Source organism: Diorhabda carinulata, chromosome 12 (assembly GCF_026250575.1).
Source record: "Diorhabda carinulata isolate Delta chromosome 12, icDioCari1.1, whole genome shotgun sequence".
In the NCBI taxonomy this organism is placed as follows: domain Eukaryota; kingdom Metazoa; phylum Arthropoda; class Insecta; order Coleoptera; family Chrysomelidae; genus Diorhabda; species Diorhabda carinulata.
The window spans coordinates 2,082,902-2,101,564 of NC_079471.1; the positions used below are offsets into that span (position 1 = coordinate 2,082,902).

General features: G+C 33.8%; 2 protein-coding genes across 5 annotated transcripts in view; one reads left to right on the forward strand and one right to left on the reverse strand.

The window, feature by feature from the left end:
- LOC130900089 (cysteine-rich motor neuron 1 protein) overlaps nt 1-18,663 on the forward strand; it is a 119,256-nt gene that overhangs the window by 67,183 nt on the left and 33,410 nt on the right. The gene's annotated exons all lie outside the window — the stretch shown is intronic.
- Nucleotides 8,892-18,536, reverse strand: LOC130900088 (casein kinase I-like). Of its 4 annotated transcripts, none has more exons than XM_057810429.1 (8): nt 18,356-18,536; nt 18,191-18,299; nt 17,796-18,038; nt 15,589-15,910; nt 11,343-11,505; nt 10,507-10,714; nt 9,085-9,173; nt 8,892-9,033 (listed from the first exon to the last, which is right to left on the reverse strand). In XM_057810429.1, exons 2-8 carry the CDS (start codon nt 18,261-18,263, stop codon nt 9,016-9,018), a joined length of 1,116 nt encoding a protein of 371 aa, XP_057666412.1. In that variant the 5' UTR covers nt 18,264-18,299; nt 18,356-18,536; the 3' UTR covers nt 8,892-9,015. The 4 variants fall into 4 exon arrangements, with proteins under 4 accessions (XP_057666412.1, XP_057666415.1, XP_057666414.1 ...); XM_057810432.1 differs by having other exon boundaries at nt 18,167-18,299; XM_057810431.1 differs by having other exon boundaries at nt 17,796-17,956; nt 18,061-18,299.

Sequence of the window (18,663 nt, forward strand, 5' to 3'; positions counted from 1 at the left end):
TGCTCAATTAAGCTAGATTATCTGACATAAACTTGCCTCCACGAATCAACAGTATTCCAGAAGGATTTACAAGAAAATTTGAGCAACTGGAACCAAATATTTGGAGAAAACGGTTCTGTGTGATGCTATTAAAGATGATAGATCAATTGATGTCGATTGCTGCTCAATTAAGCTAGATTATCTGACATAAACTTGCCTCCACGAATCAACAGTATTCCAGAAGGATTTACAAGAGAATTTGAGCAACTGGAACCGAATATTTGGAGAAAACGGTTCTGTGTGATGCTATTAAAGATGATAGAACAATTGATGTCGATTGCTGCTCAACTAAGTTAGATTATCTGACATAAACTTGCCTCCACGAATCAACAGTATTCCAGAAGGATTTACAAGAAAATTTGAGCAACTGGAACCGAATATTTGGAGAAAACGGTTCTGTGTGATGCTATTAAAGATGATAGAACAATTGATGTCGATTGCTGCTCAACTAAGTTAGATTATCTGACATAAACTTGCCTCCACGAATCAACAGTATTCCAGAAGGATTTACAAGAAAATTTGAGCAACTGGAACCGAATATTTGGAGAACACGGTTCTGTGTGATGCTATTAAAGATGATAGAACAATTGATGTCGATTGCTGCTCAATTAAGCTAGATTATCTGACATAAACTTGCCTCCACGAATCAACAGTATTCCAGAAGGATTTACAAGAAAATTTGAGCAACTGGAACCAAATATTTGGAGAACACGGTTCTGTGTGATGCTATTAAAGATGATAGAACAATTGATGTCGATTGCTGCTCAATTAAGCTAGATTATCTGACATAAACTTGCCTCCACGAATCAACAGTATTCCAGAAGGATTTACAAGAAAATTTGAGCAACTGGAACCAAATATTTGGAGAAAACGGTTCTGTGTGATGCTATTAAAGATGATAGATCAATTGATGTCGACTGCTCCTCAACTAAGTTAGATTTTCTGATCTATAGAGTTTAGACAACCATATTTGGGATAGGGAAACATAAAAAACATCAAATGCCGGATATATTCTTCTTATATTTGATATTTGACTGGTCATTCTACCCCAAAAAAATACCTTGACAAGATTTGGTAAAGAAAATTTTCATAATAAAGAACATAATAAAGCTCATAACTACAAAGTATCATAATCAACGGATGGTTATCATCAACTTTAATGCAGCTAGGTATAGCAAATATTTGAAGCTTAATTAAACTGAGCTAACTACTTTTAGTTTCCCTATTATTGCAACCGCAATAATGCTGTATAGTGACCAAAAATGAATTTAAACCACGAGATGGAATTTAATAAAGTTTCAACAAATGCGTGTGCATGCTATGAATAAAATTTTCCTCGTGTACTTTCATGATTTAATCGAAATATTCAAGCAATGAAATTACTAACAACCATACCAATACTAGATTGAGGTTTCCGAAATAAAAGTTAAATATTGTCGATCCAGAAATTGATAAAACTGGCCGTTTTGACTTGAGTGCACCATAAGTTTTATAATGCCCTTATTAGTGGGTTTCCACCAGGTCAATTCAGGAAAAATAATAATCTGAATGTACCACAGATTTTTCCATCGATATTTGTGAATAAATTCAACTAGGACTTTCCCATTCAATTTCATAAAGGGTCTTGGAAATTGCCAACAGCTCGGAGATTATTTTAGAAGACAATAATTTTGATGAAAATTTTTGTTTCAAATATCTGTAGTACGACGAAAAATAAGAAAACTTCTTTGACTCTAAGACATTCGGAGCATTCGACATGAATCAAATTCCATGGCGCAAACGAAAGTCCTACAATGATCAGCTGCCTATTTCCAATGCAAAGTTTCAAAGTTTAAAGACTTCCAAAAGATGTATAATGATCTATGTAGTAAAAAAAATCCGTTTACCGGAGTTTATACCTTCATATATTTACTCCTAATTAGCTGAGTGTTGCAGTTAATTTATTTTCATTAACGAGTTAAATTCTTAAGTTCGGAGAAATTGGTTGAAATCTTTCAATGGCAAAATTAGCATGGAACTTATTGTTTATGGTACTAAACGTTTTATCATTCAATACTTACGAAGATATATTGAAAAATTCTTAGCCTACTATAGAACCAAACAAAATTTCAATGTCAAAATATTTTATTACTCAAAAAAAAAAAAAAACGTTTCTTCTTGCTCTACACAGCTTTTATTACCTCTTCGTTGGAGGAAAATTTACGATGTTTTAAACTTTTTTTCAGTTGAGGAAAGAGATGATAGTCTGACGGAACCAAATCTGGTGAATTCAAACTCTAAATCACGAATTTTTTGCATTGCAACATGAGGTTTGTGTGCAGGGGCGTTGTCCTGCAAAAACAAAACACTTTTCGATACTTTTCCGCGTCTTTTATCTTTAATTTTTCCCGTTGTAATGTCGAATAGTAATCTCCAGTTATTTTCCTACCCTTATCCAGAAAATCAACCACGATTACTCCATGGCAATCCCAAAAAAACTGAAGCAAGAACTTTTCCAGCAGATTCTTGGACACGAAACTTCTCAGGTCTTGGAGAACCAAAGTGTCGCCATTCCTTCGATTGTTGCTTTGGTTCTGGATCGTAGAAATGTACCCAAGTCTCATTCATAGTTAAAATTCGATTTAGGAAGTCTACATCGTTGTCAAATCGAGCACAGATCGAACGCGATGGTCATTATTCAAACATTTGGGGATACATTTTGCAGCAATTTTTCTCATGTCCAAATTGACGTGAACTATATGATGAACGCGTTCGTATGAAATATTCAGTGCTTCAGATATCAGTTTTAGTCCAATTCGACGGTCTGATAAAATCATGTCATGAATTGCATCGATATTTTCGGGGACTGACATAGAAACTGGCTTTCCAGATCGGTCATCATCTTCAATGGAAAATTTACCTCTTTTGAAGCTTGCAGTTCAATTTTTCACGGTCGCAAACGAAGGACATTGATCACCAAGGGTATTAAGTAAATCTGCTTACCTCTTAACCCTTTTAAATACAACAGGTACTTGATGATGGCTGGATACTTCAATTTTTCGATTTTTACAATATCGCTGGACATATTTTTTCTTTTAATTTATTGCTGCGTAACACTGGTTCACTTTTTTGATTTCAAACTTTACACTTACACTTCTAATAATTTATTGTTCGTTGCTGGAATTGGTCTAGGCTAACTAGATATCAATACATCCTCGTATATTTCTAGAAGATATAATAAGTAAAATAGTAAAATTTCCGAAACAAAATCCAGTTTTATTGCATTCGCATGAGAGCTTACATTTTCGAAATAAAAATCTGAAATTGACAAACATTATCTTTGGATACGGATCGACGTTCACGCGCTATTAAAATTACCTGATAACAAATTTCCGTTCAAAGAGGAAATCAGCTTTTATTTCTAAAACTTTCTATATGGATTTAAAATTCACAATACGGCTTCGAAGTTTCAAACTCGAGTTACGAATATCGGAATTTCATCTACTATATATCGTATTCTATCGAAGAAAAAAAAAACAGGAGAGGTTCGAACGAATATGAATTCGTTCGTAATATCATAGATTTCCTATATGCAAATCCAGCAGGTCGCAATTTAAATTCCATCCAATTATCAATATCCAAAGATGGACTACATATCGATCAATAAACGAAAAAAAAAACAAAAAACAGAACCGAGGATAAAGTATGACAGACTTAAGAAGGAAGATACAAGCAAACGAAATACTAACCATGTTTGAATAAATAAGAAAATACGAGAACCAAGGCGGCCGTTGAAATTGGGGAGAAAAAAAATAAATTGCTGAAGGAACAGTACGAAGATATGGAATGCTTACAAGAACATCACGTTGAGAAGAGCCTGCACAAGAAAATTTATGAAAAAATATAAAGAAATTGACTTTCTCTAGCCTGGAATATGATTTATCCGGGCTATCAATTACAACTAAAGCTATAAACAGCTTAAGAGGATAAGGAAACAGCTAGACCAGATCTAGTGCCTGTTGATCTGCACAAACTATTAGACAACGAAGGTATCAAGAGGTTTCAAAGGCTTTTAAACTAAATTTACAACACAGGAAACTTCTCAACCCTTTTGAAACCTTTTGAAACAAAAGAGACCTAAGATAAAGAATATTTAGAAACCTAACAATAAATATGGGAGTTTCGGTATCAGTCGCAACCCAAATACAGATTCAGAACTGCTACTACTGGAAGAGAGATGTAGTTATGTGTTTAACAGAATATGAAAAAGCTTTTGACAAAGTGCAATACCATAAACTCGTTAATTATTGGGACCAAACTTTCAAAGTGTTAGGTATGGATTTGTCTTCTCCCCACTCACGTTTAACCTTTATTCAAAAGAAAAATAAGCCCTTGAGGGTCAACAATTCAGCATCAAAGTAAATGGAACTTGGATTAACAATATATGGCGATAGCACAGTCCTGATAGCAGCCAACATGAACGACCTCAAAGGCTTTTGGGTTTGGTTGGAATACTCAGACTTATTGGAATCAATATCAGCATAAAAAAGACAAAATTCTTGGTAATAGAAAAAGCAAGAGGCTTACTGTAATTTTGACCTCAACCTCAGAAGATTCACAAAATGCTACATATGGTCCGTGGAGGCATTCAAGATGTGGATCTACCGAAGAATTTTGAGAGTTCCATGGACAGCATAATATCAAAAATTGGAGAGGGATCAGAGCTACAAGAGAATTAATTAATAACAGAAGAAGAAGGAGAAGATCTGAGGTCCAGTTGAAGCTTCATCGCTAACAAATAGCAGGGAAGAAATATATATATTTTTGAAGGATTCCAGAACATTGCATGTGCATCTAGAAAAATAGTTCACCGTCCACCATCTTACATAATGAAATATGCAAAAAATAGAGAACCTAGGTGAAGAAAAACCACCTCTAGCAGATTTTTCAATACTTGTATATAGAAGATTTAGTACCGTCCAGCTTTGCAGGTCGATTGAACTCCCTCTATGGTGAATATTGCATAAAGAGGGATGTTCTGATTTAAATTGATGACTCTGTGAGTTTTATTTCCACCAGAAAATCAGCAGGGAAGCAATATGGATACTTTTTGAAAATTCTAGAACATTGTAGAACGTTCTGTGCATCTAAAAGCATCTAGAAGAATAGTTTACGGTTACTCCATAATAGAAAGAGACATCCACCATCTTACATAGTGAAATATGCTAAAAATAGAGAACCTAGGTGAAGAAAAACCACCTCTAGCAGATTTTTCAATACTTGTATATAGAAGATTTAGTACCGTCCAGCTTTGCAGGTCGATTGAACTCCCTCTATGATGAATATTGCATAAAGAGGGATGTTCTGATATAAATTGATGACTCTGTGAGTTTTATTTCCACCAGAAAATCAGCAGGGAAGCAATATGGATACTTTTTGAAAATTCTAGAACATTGTAGAACGTTCTGTGCATCTAAAAGCATCTAGAAGAATAGTTTACGGTTACTCCATAATAGAAAGAGACATCCACCATCTTACATAGTGAAATATGCTAAAAATAGAGAACCTAGGTGAAGAAAAACCACCTCTAGCAGATTTTTCAATACTTGTATATAATATTTGGTACCGTCTAGCTTTGCAGGTCGATTGAACTCCCTCTATGGTGAATATTGCATAAAGGGGGATGTTCTGATATAAATTGATGACTCTGTGAGTTTTATTTCCACTAGAAAATCAGCAGGGAAGCAATATGGATACTTTTTGAAAATTCTAGAACATTGTAGAACGTTCTGTGCATCTAAAAGCATCTAGAAGAATAGTTCACGGTTACTCCATAATAGAAAGAGACATCCACCATCTTACATAGTGAAATATGCAAAAAATAGAGAACCTAGGTGAAGAAAAACCACCTCTAGCAGATTTTTCAATACTTGTATATAATATTTGGTACCGTCTAGCTTTGCAGGTCGATTGAACTCCCTCTATGGTGAATATTGCATAAAGGGGGATGTTCTGATATAAATTGATGACTCTGTGAGTTTTATTTCCACCAGAAAATCAGCAGGGAAGCAATATGGATACTTTTTGAAAATTCTAGAACATTGTAGAACGTTCTGTGCATCTAAAAGCATCTAAAAGAATAGTTCACGGTTACTTCATAATAGAAAGAGACATCCACCATCTTACATAGTGAAATATGCTAAAAATAGAGAACCTAGGTGAAGAAAAACCACCTCTAGCAGATTTTTCAATACTTGTATATAGAAGATTTAGTACCGTCCAGCTTTGCAGGTCGATTGAACTCCCTCTATGGTGAATATTGCATAAAGGGGGATGTTCTGATATAAATTGATGACTCTGTGAGTTTTATTTCCACCAGAAAATCAGCAGGGAAGCATTATGGATACTTTTTGAATATTCTAGAACATTGTAGAACGTTCTGTGCATCTAAAAGCATCTAGAAGAATAGTTTACGGTTACTCCATAATAGAAAGAGACATCCACCATCTTACATAGTGAAATATGCTAAAAATAGAGAACCTAGGTGAAGAAAAACCACCTCTAGCAGATTTTTCAATACTTGTATATAGAAGATTTAGTACCGTCCAGCTTTGCAGGTCGATTGAACTCCCTCTATGGTGACTATTGCATAAAGGGGGATGTTCTGATATAAATTGATGACTCTGTGAGTTTTATTTCCACCAGAAAATCAGCAGGGAAGCAATATGGATACTTTTTGAAAATTCTAGAACATTGTAGAACGTTCTGTGCATCTAAAAGCATCTAAAAGAATAGTTCACGGTTACTCCATAATAGAAAGAGACATCCACCATCTTACATAGTGAAATATGCTAAAAATAGAGAACCTAGGTGAAGAAAAACCACCTCTAGCAGATTTTTCAATACTTGTATATAGAAGATTTAGTACCGTCCAGCTTTGCAGGTCGATTGAACTCCCTCTATGGTGAATATTGCATAAAGAGGGATGTTCTGATTTAAATTGATGACTCTGTGAGTTTTATTTCCACCAGAAAATCAACAGGGAAGCAATATGGATACTTTTTGAAAATTCTAGAACATTGTAGAACGTTCTGTGCATCTAAAAGCATCTAAAAGAATAGTTCACGGTTACTTCATAATAGAAAGAGACATCCACCATCTTACATAGTGAAATATGCAAAAAATAGAGAACCTAGGTGAAGAAAAACCACCTCTAGCAGATTTTTCAATACTTGTATATAGAAGATTTAGTACCGTCCAGCTTTGCAGGTCGATTGAACTCCCTCTATGGTGAATATTGCATAAAGGGGGATGTTCTGATATAAATTGATGACTCTGTGAGTTTTATTTCCACCAGAAAATCAGCAGGGAAGCATTATGGATACTTTTTGAATATTCTAGAACATTGTAGAACGTTCTGTGCATCTAAAAGCATCTAGAAGAATAGTTTACGGTTACTCCATAATAGAAAGAGACATCCACCATCTTACATAGTGAAATATGCTAAAAATAGAGAACCTAGGTGAAGAAAAACCACCTCTAGCAGATTTTTCAATACTTGTATATAGAAGATTTAGTACCGTCCAGCTTTGCAGGTCGATTGAACTCCCTCTATGGTGACTATTGCATAAAGGGGGATGTTCTGATATAAATTGATGACTCTGTGAGTTTTATTTCCACCAGAAAATCAGCAGGGAAGCAATATGGATACTTTTTGAAAATTCTAGAACATTGTAGAACGTTCTGTGCATCTAAAAGCATCTAAAAGAATAGTTCACGGTTACTCCATAATAGAAAGAGACATCCACCATCTTACATAGTGAAATATGCTAAAAATAGAGAACCTAGGTGAAGAAAAACCACCTCTAGCAGATTTTTCAATACTTGTATATAGAAGATTTAGTACCGTCCAGCTTTGCAGGTCGATTGAACTCCCTCTATGGTGAATATTGCATAAAGAGGGATGTTCTGATTTAAATTGATGACTCTGTGAGTTTTATTTCCACCAGAAAATCAGCAGGGAAGCAATATGGATACTTTTTGAAAATTCTAGAACATTGTAGAACGTTCTGTGCATCTAAAAGCATCTAAAAGAATAGTTCACGGTTACTTCATAATAGAAATTGACATCCACCATCTTACATAGTGAAATATGCAAAAAATAGAGAACCTAGGTGAAGAAAAACCACCTCTAGCAGATTTTTCAATACTTGTATATAGAAGATTTAGTACCGTCCAGCTTTGCAGGTCGATTGAACTCCCTCTATGGTGAATATTGCATAAAGGGGGATGTTCTGATATAAATTGATGACTCTGTGAGTTTTATTTCCACCAGAAAATCAGCAGGGAAGCATTATGGATACTTTTTGAAAATTCTAGAACATTGTAGAACGTTCTGTGCATCTAAAAGCATCTAAAAGAATAGTTCACGGTTACTTCATAATAGAAAGAGACATCCACCATCTTACATAGTGAAATATGCAAAAAATAGAGAACCTAGGTGAAGAAAAACCACCTCTAGCAGATTTTTCAATACTTGTATATAATATTTGGTACCGTCCAGCTTTGCAGGTCGATTGAACTCCCTCTATGGTGACTATTGCATAAAGGGGGATGTTCTGATATAAATTGATGACTCTGTGAGTTTTATTTCCACCAGAAAATCAGCAGGGAAGCAATATGGATACTTTTTGAATATTCTAGAACATTGTAGAACGTTCTGCGTCTAATTGAAGTTAACTTTTCTTTCCGGAAGCATCTAGAACAGTAGTTTAACTCAATAATAGATGGAGCTATCCACATAATTTCCATTACATTGACTTATGTCTGGCGTCGTCAGATCAAAAATTGAAAATAATCAAAAAATAATATGTTATACGATAGTTTACTAGATATTTTACGATAAAATATACAGTCGATATCTTATATAAATCGAATCTACATGTTCGAAAATCCGTCAAGTTTTGCCTTTTTGACTTTCTCTTCTTTCATCCGAACTTAACCACGATACTCGATCTGAAAGTAAACGGAATTAGAATTAATATACCTGAGTAGTACTAGTAGTACCTTATCAGCGTTAATTGTGTCCATTAATTTAGTTCCGAAACTATTGAACGGATTTGGCAACACCGTTTTGGAACGATGCGATTGAACTTCTAATAAAAATAAAAGTTTAGATTTTAATGCAAAGATATAAATTTTGGAGATACAAAATATTGAGATATTTTTTGTATCTTTTATAAACAAATATTTTTATTTGTTTAAGCCCTAAAAATTGTAATAAACATTCTAAATGTTGTCCCAAATTGAATATTTTATCATTTGAAATTTAATAAAAGCCGGTAAATAGATGTATGTTTTCAATATAATTATTATACAGAGTGTCCCTCGACGTCCCTCTGTATATATGGCAAAATACTTATAGTAAAATCATGAAAATTTCTAGGTTCAAGCTTTTGGATACGACGTAAAATTTTAGTATACTTTTGACTGAAAACTTTTTTTGAAAAATGCATATTCTTTGAGTTATTAATTTTTTTGTAAAAATTGCACACCCTTAGAAATTATTTTTTTACAAGAATACCCTTAAAGTAATGAAAATGGTTTCTGTACTGATGCTTTTAGAAAGGTTAGATATATTTAAATCCATGTTGAAAAATATTTCATTTTATACAGGGTGTATATAAAAAGTGTTCAAAGTTTAACTTCATAAATATCAAATTTGTTTATTTTTTTAAATAGAACCACCCGGTTTTTTCCATTTTAATGCATTCAAGGATAAAAAATAAGGTAAGTTCATGTATACTTTACTATACCGTTTTTTGTAAATTTTCAGAGATGCATGCATTAATTATTATTGTATTGTTTTAATTTTTCATTTATACTTTTAGTAGGCTTTGCAATAAATGACACTTATTTAATTGTCATTAGTCATTTGTTGATATTTTCGAAAATCGTTAAAATAGCTCGTCTTTAACAAAATATTTTTCACCCCTAATTGCTTAAAAATAGAAAAAACCGGGTAGTTCTATTTAAAAATAATAAAAAAATTTGATATTTATAAAGTTAAAATTTGAACATTTTCTGTACACACCCTGTATAAAATGAAAAATTTTTCAGTATAGATTCAAATATATCTAACCTTTCTAAAAGAAATAGAACAGAAAACATTTTCATTTATTAAAGGGAATCCTCGTAAAAAAATAATTTATAAGGGTCTGCAATTTTCAAAAAAAAATTTATAACTCAAAAAGTATGCATTTTTCGAAAAAAGTTTTTAGACAAAAGTATACTAAAATTTTACGTAGATTTCAAAAATTCATTAATATACAGAGTGTTCCATTTGAAATAACAGAGTTACAGTGTATCTTTGAAAATATTTTAGTTAAAAAAATCGTATCAGAAAACCCAAACGTAGAAATATTCATAATTTTACTATAAGTATAGGTTAATTTTAGAAAAAGTGGATTCTTTCACTATATTCTATACCTGTCCAATCAAATATTCCATCTTCCGCGTATCCTTTCCTAATATAAAGATCACTGAAGAGTTTCCTAAGATAATCATAATCTGGAGTTTCCGTAAAATCCAACTTTCGTACGTATCTCATGTACGTAGCCCATTCTTCAGGCTGTCCTTCACAAAGACTCTCAATCGTAGTAGCCCTATTAGTTTCCCCTATTTTTTGATATCGTTCCTAAAATATTTCGCTTTCTATAAAGTAAATACTTAATCAAAATAATCATTTATTCGTTACAAAAATATATCGAAAATATAAACGTGATCTAAAAAATTGTTTGCCTAACGAAGAAAATCATTTTTTCATTCCCATCGTTTCTCAATTTGTACGACAAAATTCAAGAGGTGTCATGTTAGTCAGTAGATTTTAGTAGAGGAAACTACATAACATAATAACCTAACCTAACCTAACTTAATCCTAACCTAACCTAACCTAACCTAAACAAAGTTTAACTTGTTCAGGAGCTCTCAGAAGATGGTCCCGAACATACGTTTGGAATTTTGGGAAATCTTCATGGGGCATTGTGATGAAAAACCATATTTTCTTAATAGGGCTTAGGAAAATGTCACTGGATTAAGACAAATCACATCCCAAAGAATTGCTTTGGAAATGCGACGTTTTATTCTTCTTTTTCGTGTAAAAAAGCGCGAAAAAATAGTTTTTTTTTGTAAGGTACACTTTCTGAAACTAAGATTATATAATGAATGAATCTTTTGTGAAGCAGGGCTAAACAGGATAATTTATTTATAAAAAAAACACAACATCCCAAACAACAAAACCATACCGTATTATACAGGACAATTACCTTTAAAGTGTCTGCTTTGAGGCCTTGCCAGGGTAGCGAACCCCTCAAAAAGTACATAAACATATGTCCCAATGCCTCTAAATCATCCCTCCGGGACTGTTCTCGACCCAGATGGGTGTTTATACTCATGTAGCGGGCTGTACCAGTCAAAGATTTATGTTCTCTGCAACACGGAATTTGAATTATTCGTTAACAGACTTACTGAAATAGAAATTGAACAGCAAGACAGAGACCGCTGCTTATTCCGAACGAGAGTTTGATGTATTTGACTGGATAACAAGACAAATCGAGTCGAGGAACGAATCGATATACAAAGAAAAACTAAATTTTGCTTTATAAACCATTAGATCCGATGTTGAATTGACTCAAAAAAAAGTACTTTACTTTTCTTTAGTTTGGTTATTGTTTCAATGATGATTTTGTTATTATTTTTAATGTAACTCGAATTTTGGCTTTTTGATTCTTTTTCTATCAGATCAAAGCAAAGTAAAGCAGTTTCAAGTCACAGTTATTCAAGTTCTTTAAGGGCAAATCGACCTTGAAGGTGTTTTCTTCGTTTTTTTTTTGTAGAATCAATGTTATCAGTAAATTTTACTAACGCTGCCTCATTTGGTACTTTTTTATTAGACCTATAATAAAATTACATGTATGGTGATTAGTAGGAAACAAATTGTTATTTTATACATTAATTTTGAGGCGAGATTTGTGAAAAATACTTACCACTTAATGATTTACTCTAAACAGATTCGCCATTTAAGGAAATGTCGAATTTACAACACTTTTTTCGAGTTTAAATACTCAAACTTTCCAACGGAGATATTTCCGAAAGAACTTTTAGTCTGAAGGACCGTTTTGCGAAGATTTTGGATGAACAAAACAGGTTACAACCTGCTTAAGAAAAGCAGATGATGGAATTTTAAGAAAGTTACAACTAATGATTGATACCTCGAATTTGTTGCGTATAAATCATTAATTTGAATAAATACTTATAAAAACTAGGAAAAAAAATGTAGAAGAAACCTAAAATTTTGTAGTTGAGCTGACGAAACGCCATCTCTGGAAGTTTTTTCAATATATTCTGTATCATCCAGTTCTACGAAACTATTTATCATCTTCGTTTTGATGCAACAACACTTTTTCCGAGCTTCAATACTCAAACTTTCCAACAGAGATATTTCCGAAAGAACTTTTAGTCTGAAGGACCGTTTTGCGAAGATTTTGGATGAACAAAACAGGTTACAACCTGCTTAAGAAAAGCAGATGATGGAATTTTAAGAAAGTTACAACTAATGATTGATACCTCGAATTTGTTGCGTATAAATCATTAATTTGAATAAATACTTATAAAAACTAGGAAAAAAAATGTAGAAGAAACCTAAAATTTTGTAGTTGAGCTGACGAAACGCCATCTCTGGAAGTTTTTTCAATATATTCTGTATCATCCAGTTCTACGAAACTATTTATCATCTTCGTTTTGATGCAACAACATTTTTTCCGAGCTTCAATACTCAAACTTTCCAACGGAGATATTTCCGAAAGAAATTTTAGTCTGAAGGACCGTTTTGCGAAGATTTTGAAAATGTTTTGGATGAACCAAACAGGTTACAACCTACTTAAGAAAAGCAGATGATGGAATTTTAAGAAAGTTACAACTAATGATTGATACCTGGAATTTGTTGCGTATAAATCATTAATTTGTATAAATACTTATAAAAACTAGGAAAAAAAATGTAGAAGAAACCTAAAATTTGGTAGTTGAGCTGACGAAACGCCATCTCTGGAAGTTTTTACAATATATTCTGTATCATCCAGTTCTGCAAACCGATTTATCAACGTCGTTTTGATGCAACAACATTTTTTTCGAGCTTCAATACTCAAACTTTCCAACAGAGATATTTCCGAAAGAACTTTTAGTCTGAAGGACCGTTTTGCGAAGATTTTGGATGAACAAAACAGGTTACAACCTGCTTAAGAAAAGCAGATGATGGAATTTTAAGAAAGTTACAACTAATGATTGATACCTGGAATTTGTTGCGTATAAATCATTAATTTGTATAAATACTTATAAAAACTAGGGAAAAAAATGTAGAAGAAAAATAAAATTTGGTAGTTGAGCTGACGGAACGCCATCTGTGGAAGTTTTTACAATATATTCTGTATCATCCAGTTCTGCAAACCGATTTATCAACGTCGTTTTGAAGCAACAACATTTTTTCGAGCTTAAATACTCAAACTTTCCAACGGAGATATTTCCGAAAGAAATTTTAGTCTGAAGGACCGTTTTGCGAAGATTTTGAAAAGGTTTTGGATGAACCAAACAGGTTACAACCTACTTAAGAAAAGCAGATGATGGAATTTTAAGAAAGTTACAACTAATGATTGATACCTCGAATTTGTTGCGTATAAATCATTAATTTGTATAAATACTTATAAAAACTAGGAAAAAAAATGTAGAAGAAACCTAAAATTTGGTAGTTGAGCTGACGGAACGCCATCTGTGGTAGTTTTTACAATAATTTCTGTATCATCCACTTCTGCAAACCGATTTATCAACGTCGTTTTGATGCAACAACATTTTTTTCGAGCTTCAATACTCAAACTTTCCAACAGAGATATTTCCGAAAGAACTTTTAGTCTGAAGGACCGTTTTGCGAAGATTTTGAAAAGGTTTTGGATGAACCAAACAGGTTACAACCTACTTAAGAAAAGCAGATGATGGAATTTTAAGAAAGTTACAACTAATGATTGATACCTCGAATTTGTTGCGTATAAATCATTAATTTGTATAAATACTTATAAAAACTAGGGAAAAAAATGTAGAAGAAACCTAAAATTTGGTAGTTGAGCTGACGGAACGCCATCTGTGGTAGTTTTTACAATAATTTCTGTATCATCCACTTCTGCAAACCGATTTATCAACGTCGTTTTGATGCAACAACATTTTTTTCGAGCTTCAATACTCAAACTTTCCAACAGAGATATTTCCGAAAGAACTTTTAGTCTGAAGGACCGTTTTGCGAAGATTTTGAAAAGGTTTTGGATGAACCAAACAGGTTACAACCTACTTAAGAAAAGCAGATGATGGAATTTTAAGAAAGTTACAACTAATGATTGATACCTCGAATTTGTTGCGTATAAATCATTAATTTGTATAAATACTTATAAAAACTAGGGAAAAAAATGTAGAAGAAACCTAAAATTTGGTAGTTGAGCTGACGGAACGCCATCTGTGGTAGTTTTTACAATAATTTCTGTATCATCCAGTTCTGCAAACCGATTTATCAACGTCGTTTTGAAGCAACAACATTTTTTCGAGCTTAAATACTCAAACTTTCCAACAGAGATATTTCCGAAAGAACTTTTAGTCTGAAGGACCGTTTTGCGAAGATTTTGAAAAGGTTTTGGATGAACCAAACAGGTTACAACCTACTTAAGAAAAGCAGATGATGGAATTTTAAGAAAGTTACAACTAATGATTGATACCTCGAATTTGTTGCGTATAAATCATTAATTTGAATAAATACTTATAAAAACTAGGAAAAAAAATGTAGAAGAAACCTAAAATTTTGTAGTTGAGCTGACGAAACGCCATCTCTGGAAGTTTTTACAATATATTCTGTATCATCCAGTTCTGCAAACCGATTTATCAACGTCGTTTTGATACAACAACATTTTTTTCGAGCTTAAATAGTCAAACTTTTCAACAGAGATATTTTCTATATAATTATCACTCTAAATGACCTTTTTTCTTCGCCAAATTCGGCCATTTTCGCTTCATTTCCTTGTCTTTGCCTTCTTTGAAGCTGGTTCTACTTTTTCAGTCCATTATTTCGAACCAAGTTTCATTCATGGTGATGCAACAGTCCAAAAACTCGATTCTATTTCTGTGAAACATTACCAAACATCTTCATGACAATATTTTCGTTCCGTTATGATCAAACTCGGCACCCAACTTGCGTGCAGCATCCTCCTGTCCAAATTTTCAGTTAAAGATCATCCAGTACCGCTTTACATATCTTGTATAGACTGTCTACTTTCTAATACGTTGGTATTTTACAAGAAACTACCGCCATCTCTAGGTCAGGCCAAGTTTTTCACAGGTTTTCCACAACTGTATCAAAACTAAACCTTGTGGAACAACATTAATAATGCTAGAACTATATTTTGGTTTGGTTTGTCATCAATTTCTTTCATAAAACTAATTTAACAACATATCGAAAGATATAACGACCTGGAAACCACTTACTTATAAGGTATGTGTTTCCCCGTATCAGGATCTATGTATTCCTTAGCCAAACCGAAATCTATGATATGTATAATTTTATCTTTTTTATTTCTTGTTCTACCGATTAGAAAATTCTCGGGTTTTATATCGCGGAATATCAGTCTTTTACTGTGAACGTATTCTAGTCTAGTTATCAATTGGTCTGCTATCATCAGAACTGTTTTGAGTTTAAATCGTCTACTGCATATCGAGAACAAATCTTCCAAACTCGGTCCCAGCAATTCCATTACCAACGCGTTGTACCTACCACCGCAAGTACCCAAATGGAATACTTTAGCGACACCTGTGGATAAAAAAACCAAGTTAAGAATCGAAGATAACAATGAGATTAACAAAACTACCGAAGAAACCGATAAACACAATAAATTGTCAATTTCTCTTCAGCGAGCATCTTTTAAAACATGAGAATAGAAAAAAGTTATTGCCAAGCCCTTTTTCTTGATCAAATATCAAATTCTTCCTTGTCAAATGGTTTTACCCCGATTCCATTCTTCAAAATCTTCTATAACGCTTCGTAATAGTTGCTGTTGATGGGTTTTTTTTCTTTTAAATATAATCGATTGTGCTATCCCATAAAACTGATACCATAAGCGTATTTCCATGGTTTGCAATCGGTTCATTACGTACAAACCACTCGGCCGACCATCGACTGTACATTGAACGTCCTCAAACACTGTTTTGAGCTCGCGCGGCTCCACCAGGAACACTGTTATCCGAAATAATTTTATTTTTCATTTTTTCGTCGGTGACTTCTCAGCGATTGATTCTCAGAAATAAAATTCCTTTTTATACATATCTGTGTGTCAGCCAACGAATTTCTAGTCCAATATTTTGGCCAGATCTTTAGAAGAATTTATTGGGGAAACTAATTTTATTTGAATATCTACCCATGGCGTCCTAAACGATTTGAAATGTTATGTACGGTATTTAGCCGCCACTTATCTTTCAAAACACTCAAAAAACACTCTTATAAAACGAAAGACACGGTTTTTCATCGAAACTTTTCTGTCCAACTACGCAGCGCGGTCCAGGAGTTCTTAACTTAACATACGAAAAGTCATAAATAAAAAACTGCGTTTATTGTTCAACATATTCATTTCCACTCACTTTTCGGAACGTCGGACTAAATCTTCTATTCTTTTATTCCTTAACTCGTCCTTTAAATTTAAAAACAGAAAAATAGTCGGACGAAGCCAGAGTTATATGGTGGATGTTCAATTTTCATTCTGGCGCTAACTTGGAAGTCATTATTGGTCCAGACTTGGTGGGACTCTGGGATGACCAGACAGTATTACCTGGCTGACTATAGGTCGAGGTCTGGTTACCCAGGTTTGGGCCATTTTTGGTTTGCCAAGGCCGGGTTTCCAAGCTAAACCCCGTCGTTCAAATCTGGGGGCACCTATATGGGATCTCATTAAGCCGGTTGATTTGATTTTCGATAATTTTTTGACGCAACTTCTTCAATAAGTCAGATACCTCTGTCTTTTTGCCTCCTTTCCGATGCTACTCTCTTTTAGACATCGGATCATAGTAAAAACCATAGTTTCATCACGTGTTACAACGAATAACACTTTTTTGGTCCTTGCGGTACAGCTCCAAGGCTCACTTACAACATTTTAGTAAACGCTGCTTGTGCACTGCTCTGGTATGTACAACTCTGGCGCTAACTTGGAAGTCATTATTGGTCCAGACTTGGTGGGACTCTGGGATGACCAGACAGTATTACCTGGCTGACTATAGGTCGAGGTCTGGTTACCCAGGTTTGGGCCATTTTTGGTTTGCCAAGGCCGGGTTTCCAAGCTAAACCCCGTCGTTCAAATCTGGGGGCACCTATATGGGATGTCATGAAGCCGGTTGATTTTGTTTTAACACTTTTTTGGTCCTTGCAGTAAAGCTCCAAGGCTCGCTTACGACATTTTAGTAAACGCTGCTTGTGCACTGCTCTGGGAACTCGATATACCCACCTCGCAGTAATTTATTTGTTTTGGAAATGCCAGTAAGTGCTGCAATATCTTTTGGTTTCAGTCGCTGGTCACTTAAAACGATTATTGCGCGATTCTTCATCAAGTAAACAGTCTCTATCCCGTTTTTGATTTGCGTTGGTTTTAATCCTTCTAAAGTCGAGCTCTACTATAATAAAAATGGATCGGATGATGACTAATACGTACCCTCATGTTCTCCCAACATCTGATAAAACCTGTATTCTAAATGTAATTGCGGCGCTTTGGATTTAAGAGGTTCCAATTTGATGGCGACGTGTTCGTTATTATACAAATTCTTTCCCAATCTGAGTTCCCCGAAATTGCCGCTGCCTATTTTTTTGCCGACCCTGAAATTTGGGCCAACCATTAACACACCTGAAGTTGATGAATGTCTTGATTGCATTGTTTCCGGAGACAAGAAACAAGTGTCTAAAATTGAGAAAGTAGTTACCATATATACTGGAGGGTTGCTTTAAGAGTCTTTGGAAGAACGGGATAAGGAGCCACGCACGGTATTTTCATCATCTTTGCTTAAAAACTTCCGCAGTAACACTTACGATTTTACTAGTTTTTGTTCATACCTTGAACTTTACGGATTTGGTATTTCGATGAGTTTTCTGTCTTGTTTGCAAACTTCAATTTCAAAAAATTCATTTTAATTCACCATCTATATTATATTCTAGGACTGGTCTGTAAAAAGTGATGATTATTAAACGTTTTTAGGATCACCAATCGATTCTATTCACCCTATGGACTGTCCTTTGGGAATCTTCTCGCTTAAAAAATCAAAACAACTGCTGCATAATTTCTTGTACTGGGTTAATCATCTCATAAACCAAAAATTTTGACAATGAGATTGTTTGTCATTGTCATATAATTCTATTTTGATCTTAAACCATCACACTGACATTGTAGTAAACGCCAATACAAATTATACAGGGTGTTTTATTAATTTTCTTCATAATAAATCTTATATATTAAAAAAATTGATGATTTCCATTCCGAGTCCGTTCAGGCGTTCTAACCAACCGATTTGCTTAATTTTTTTTTTTCA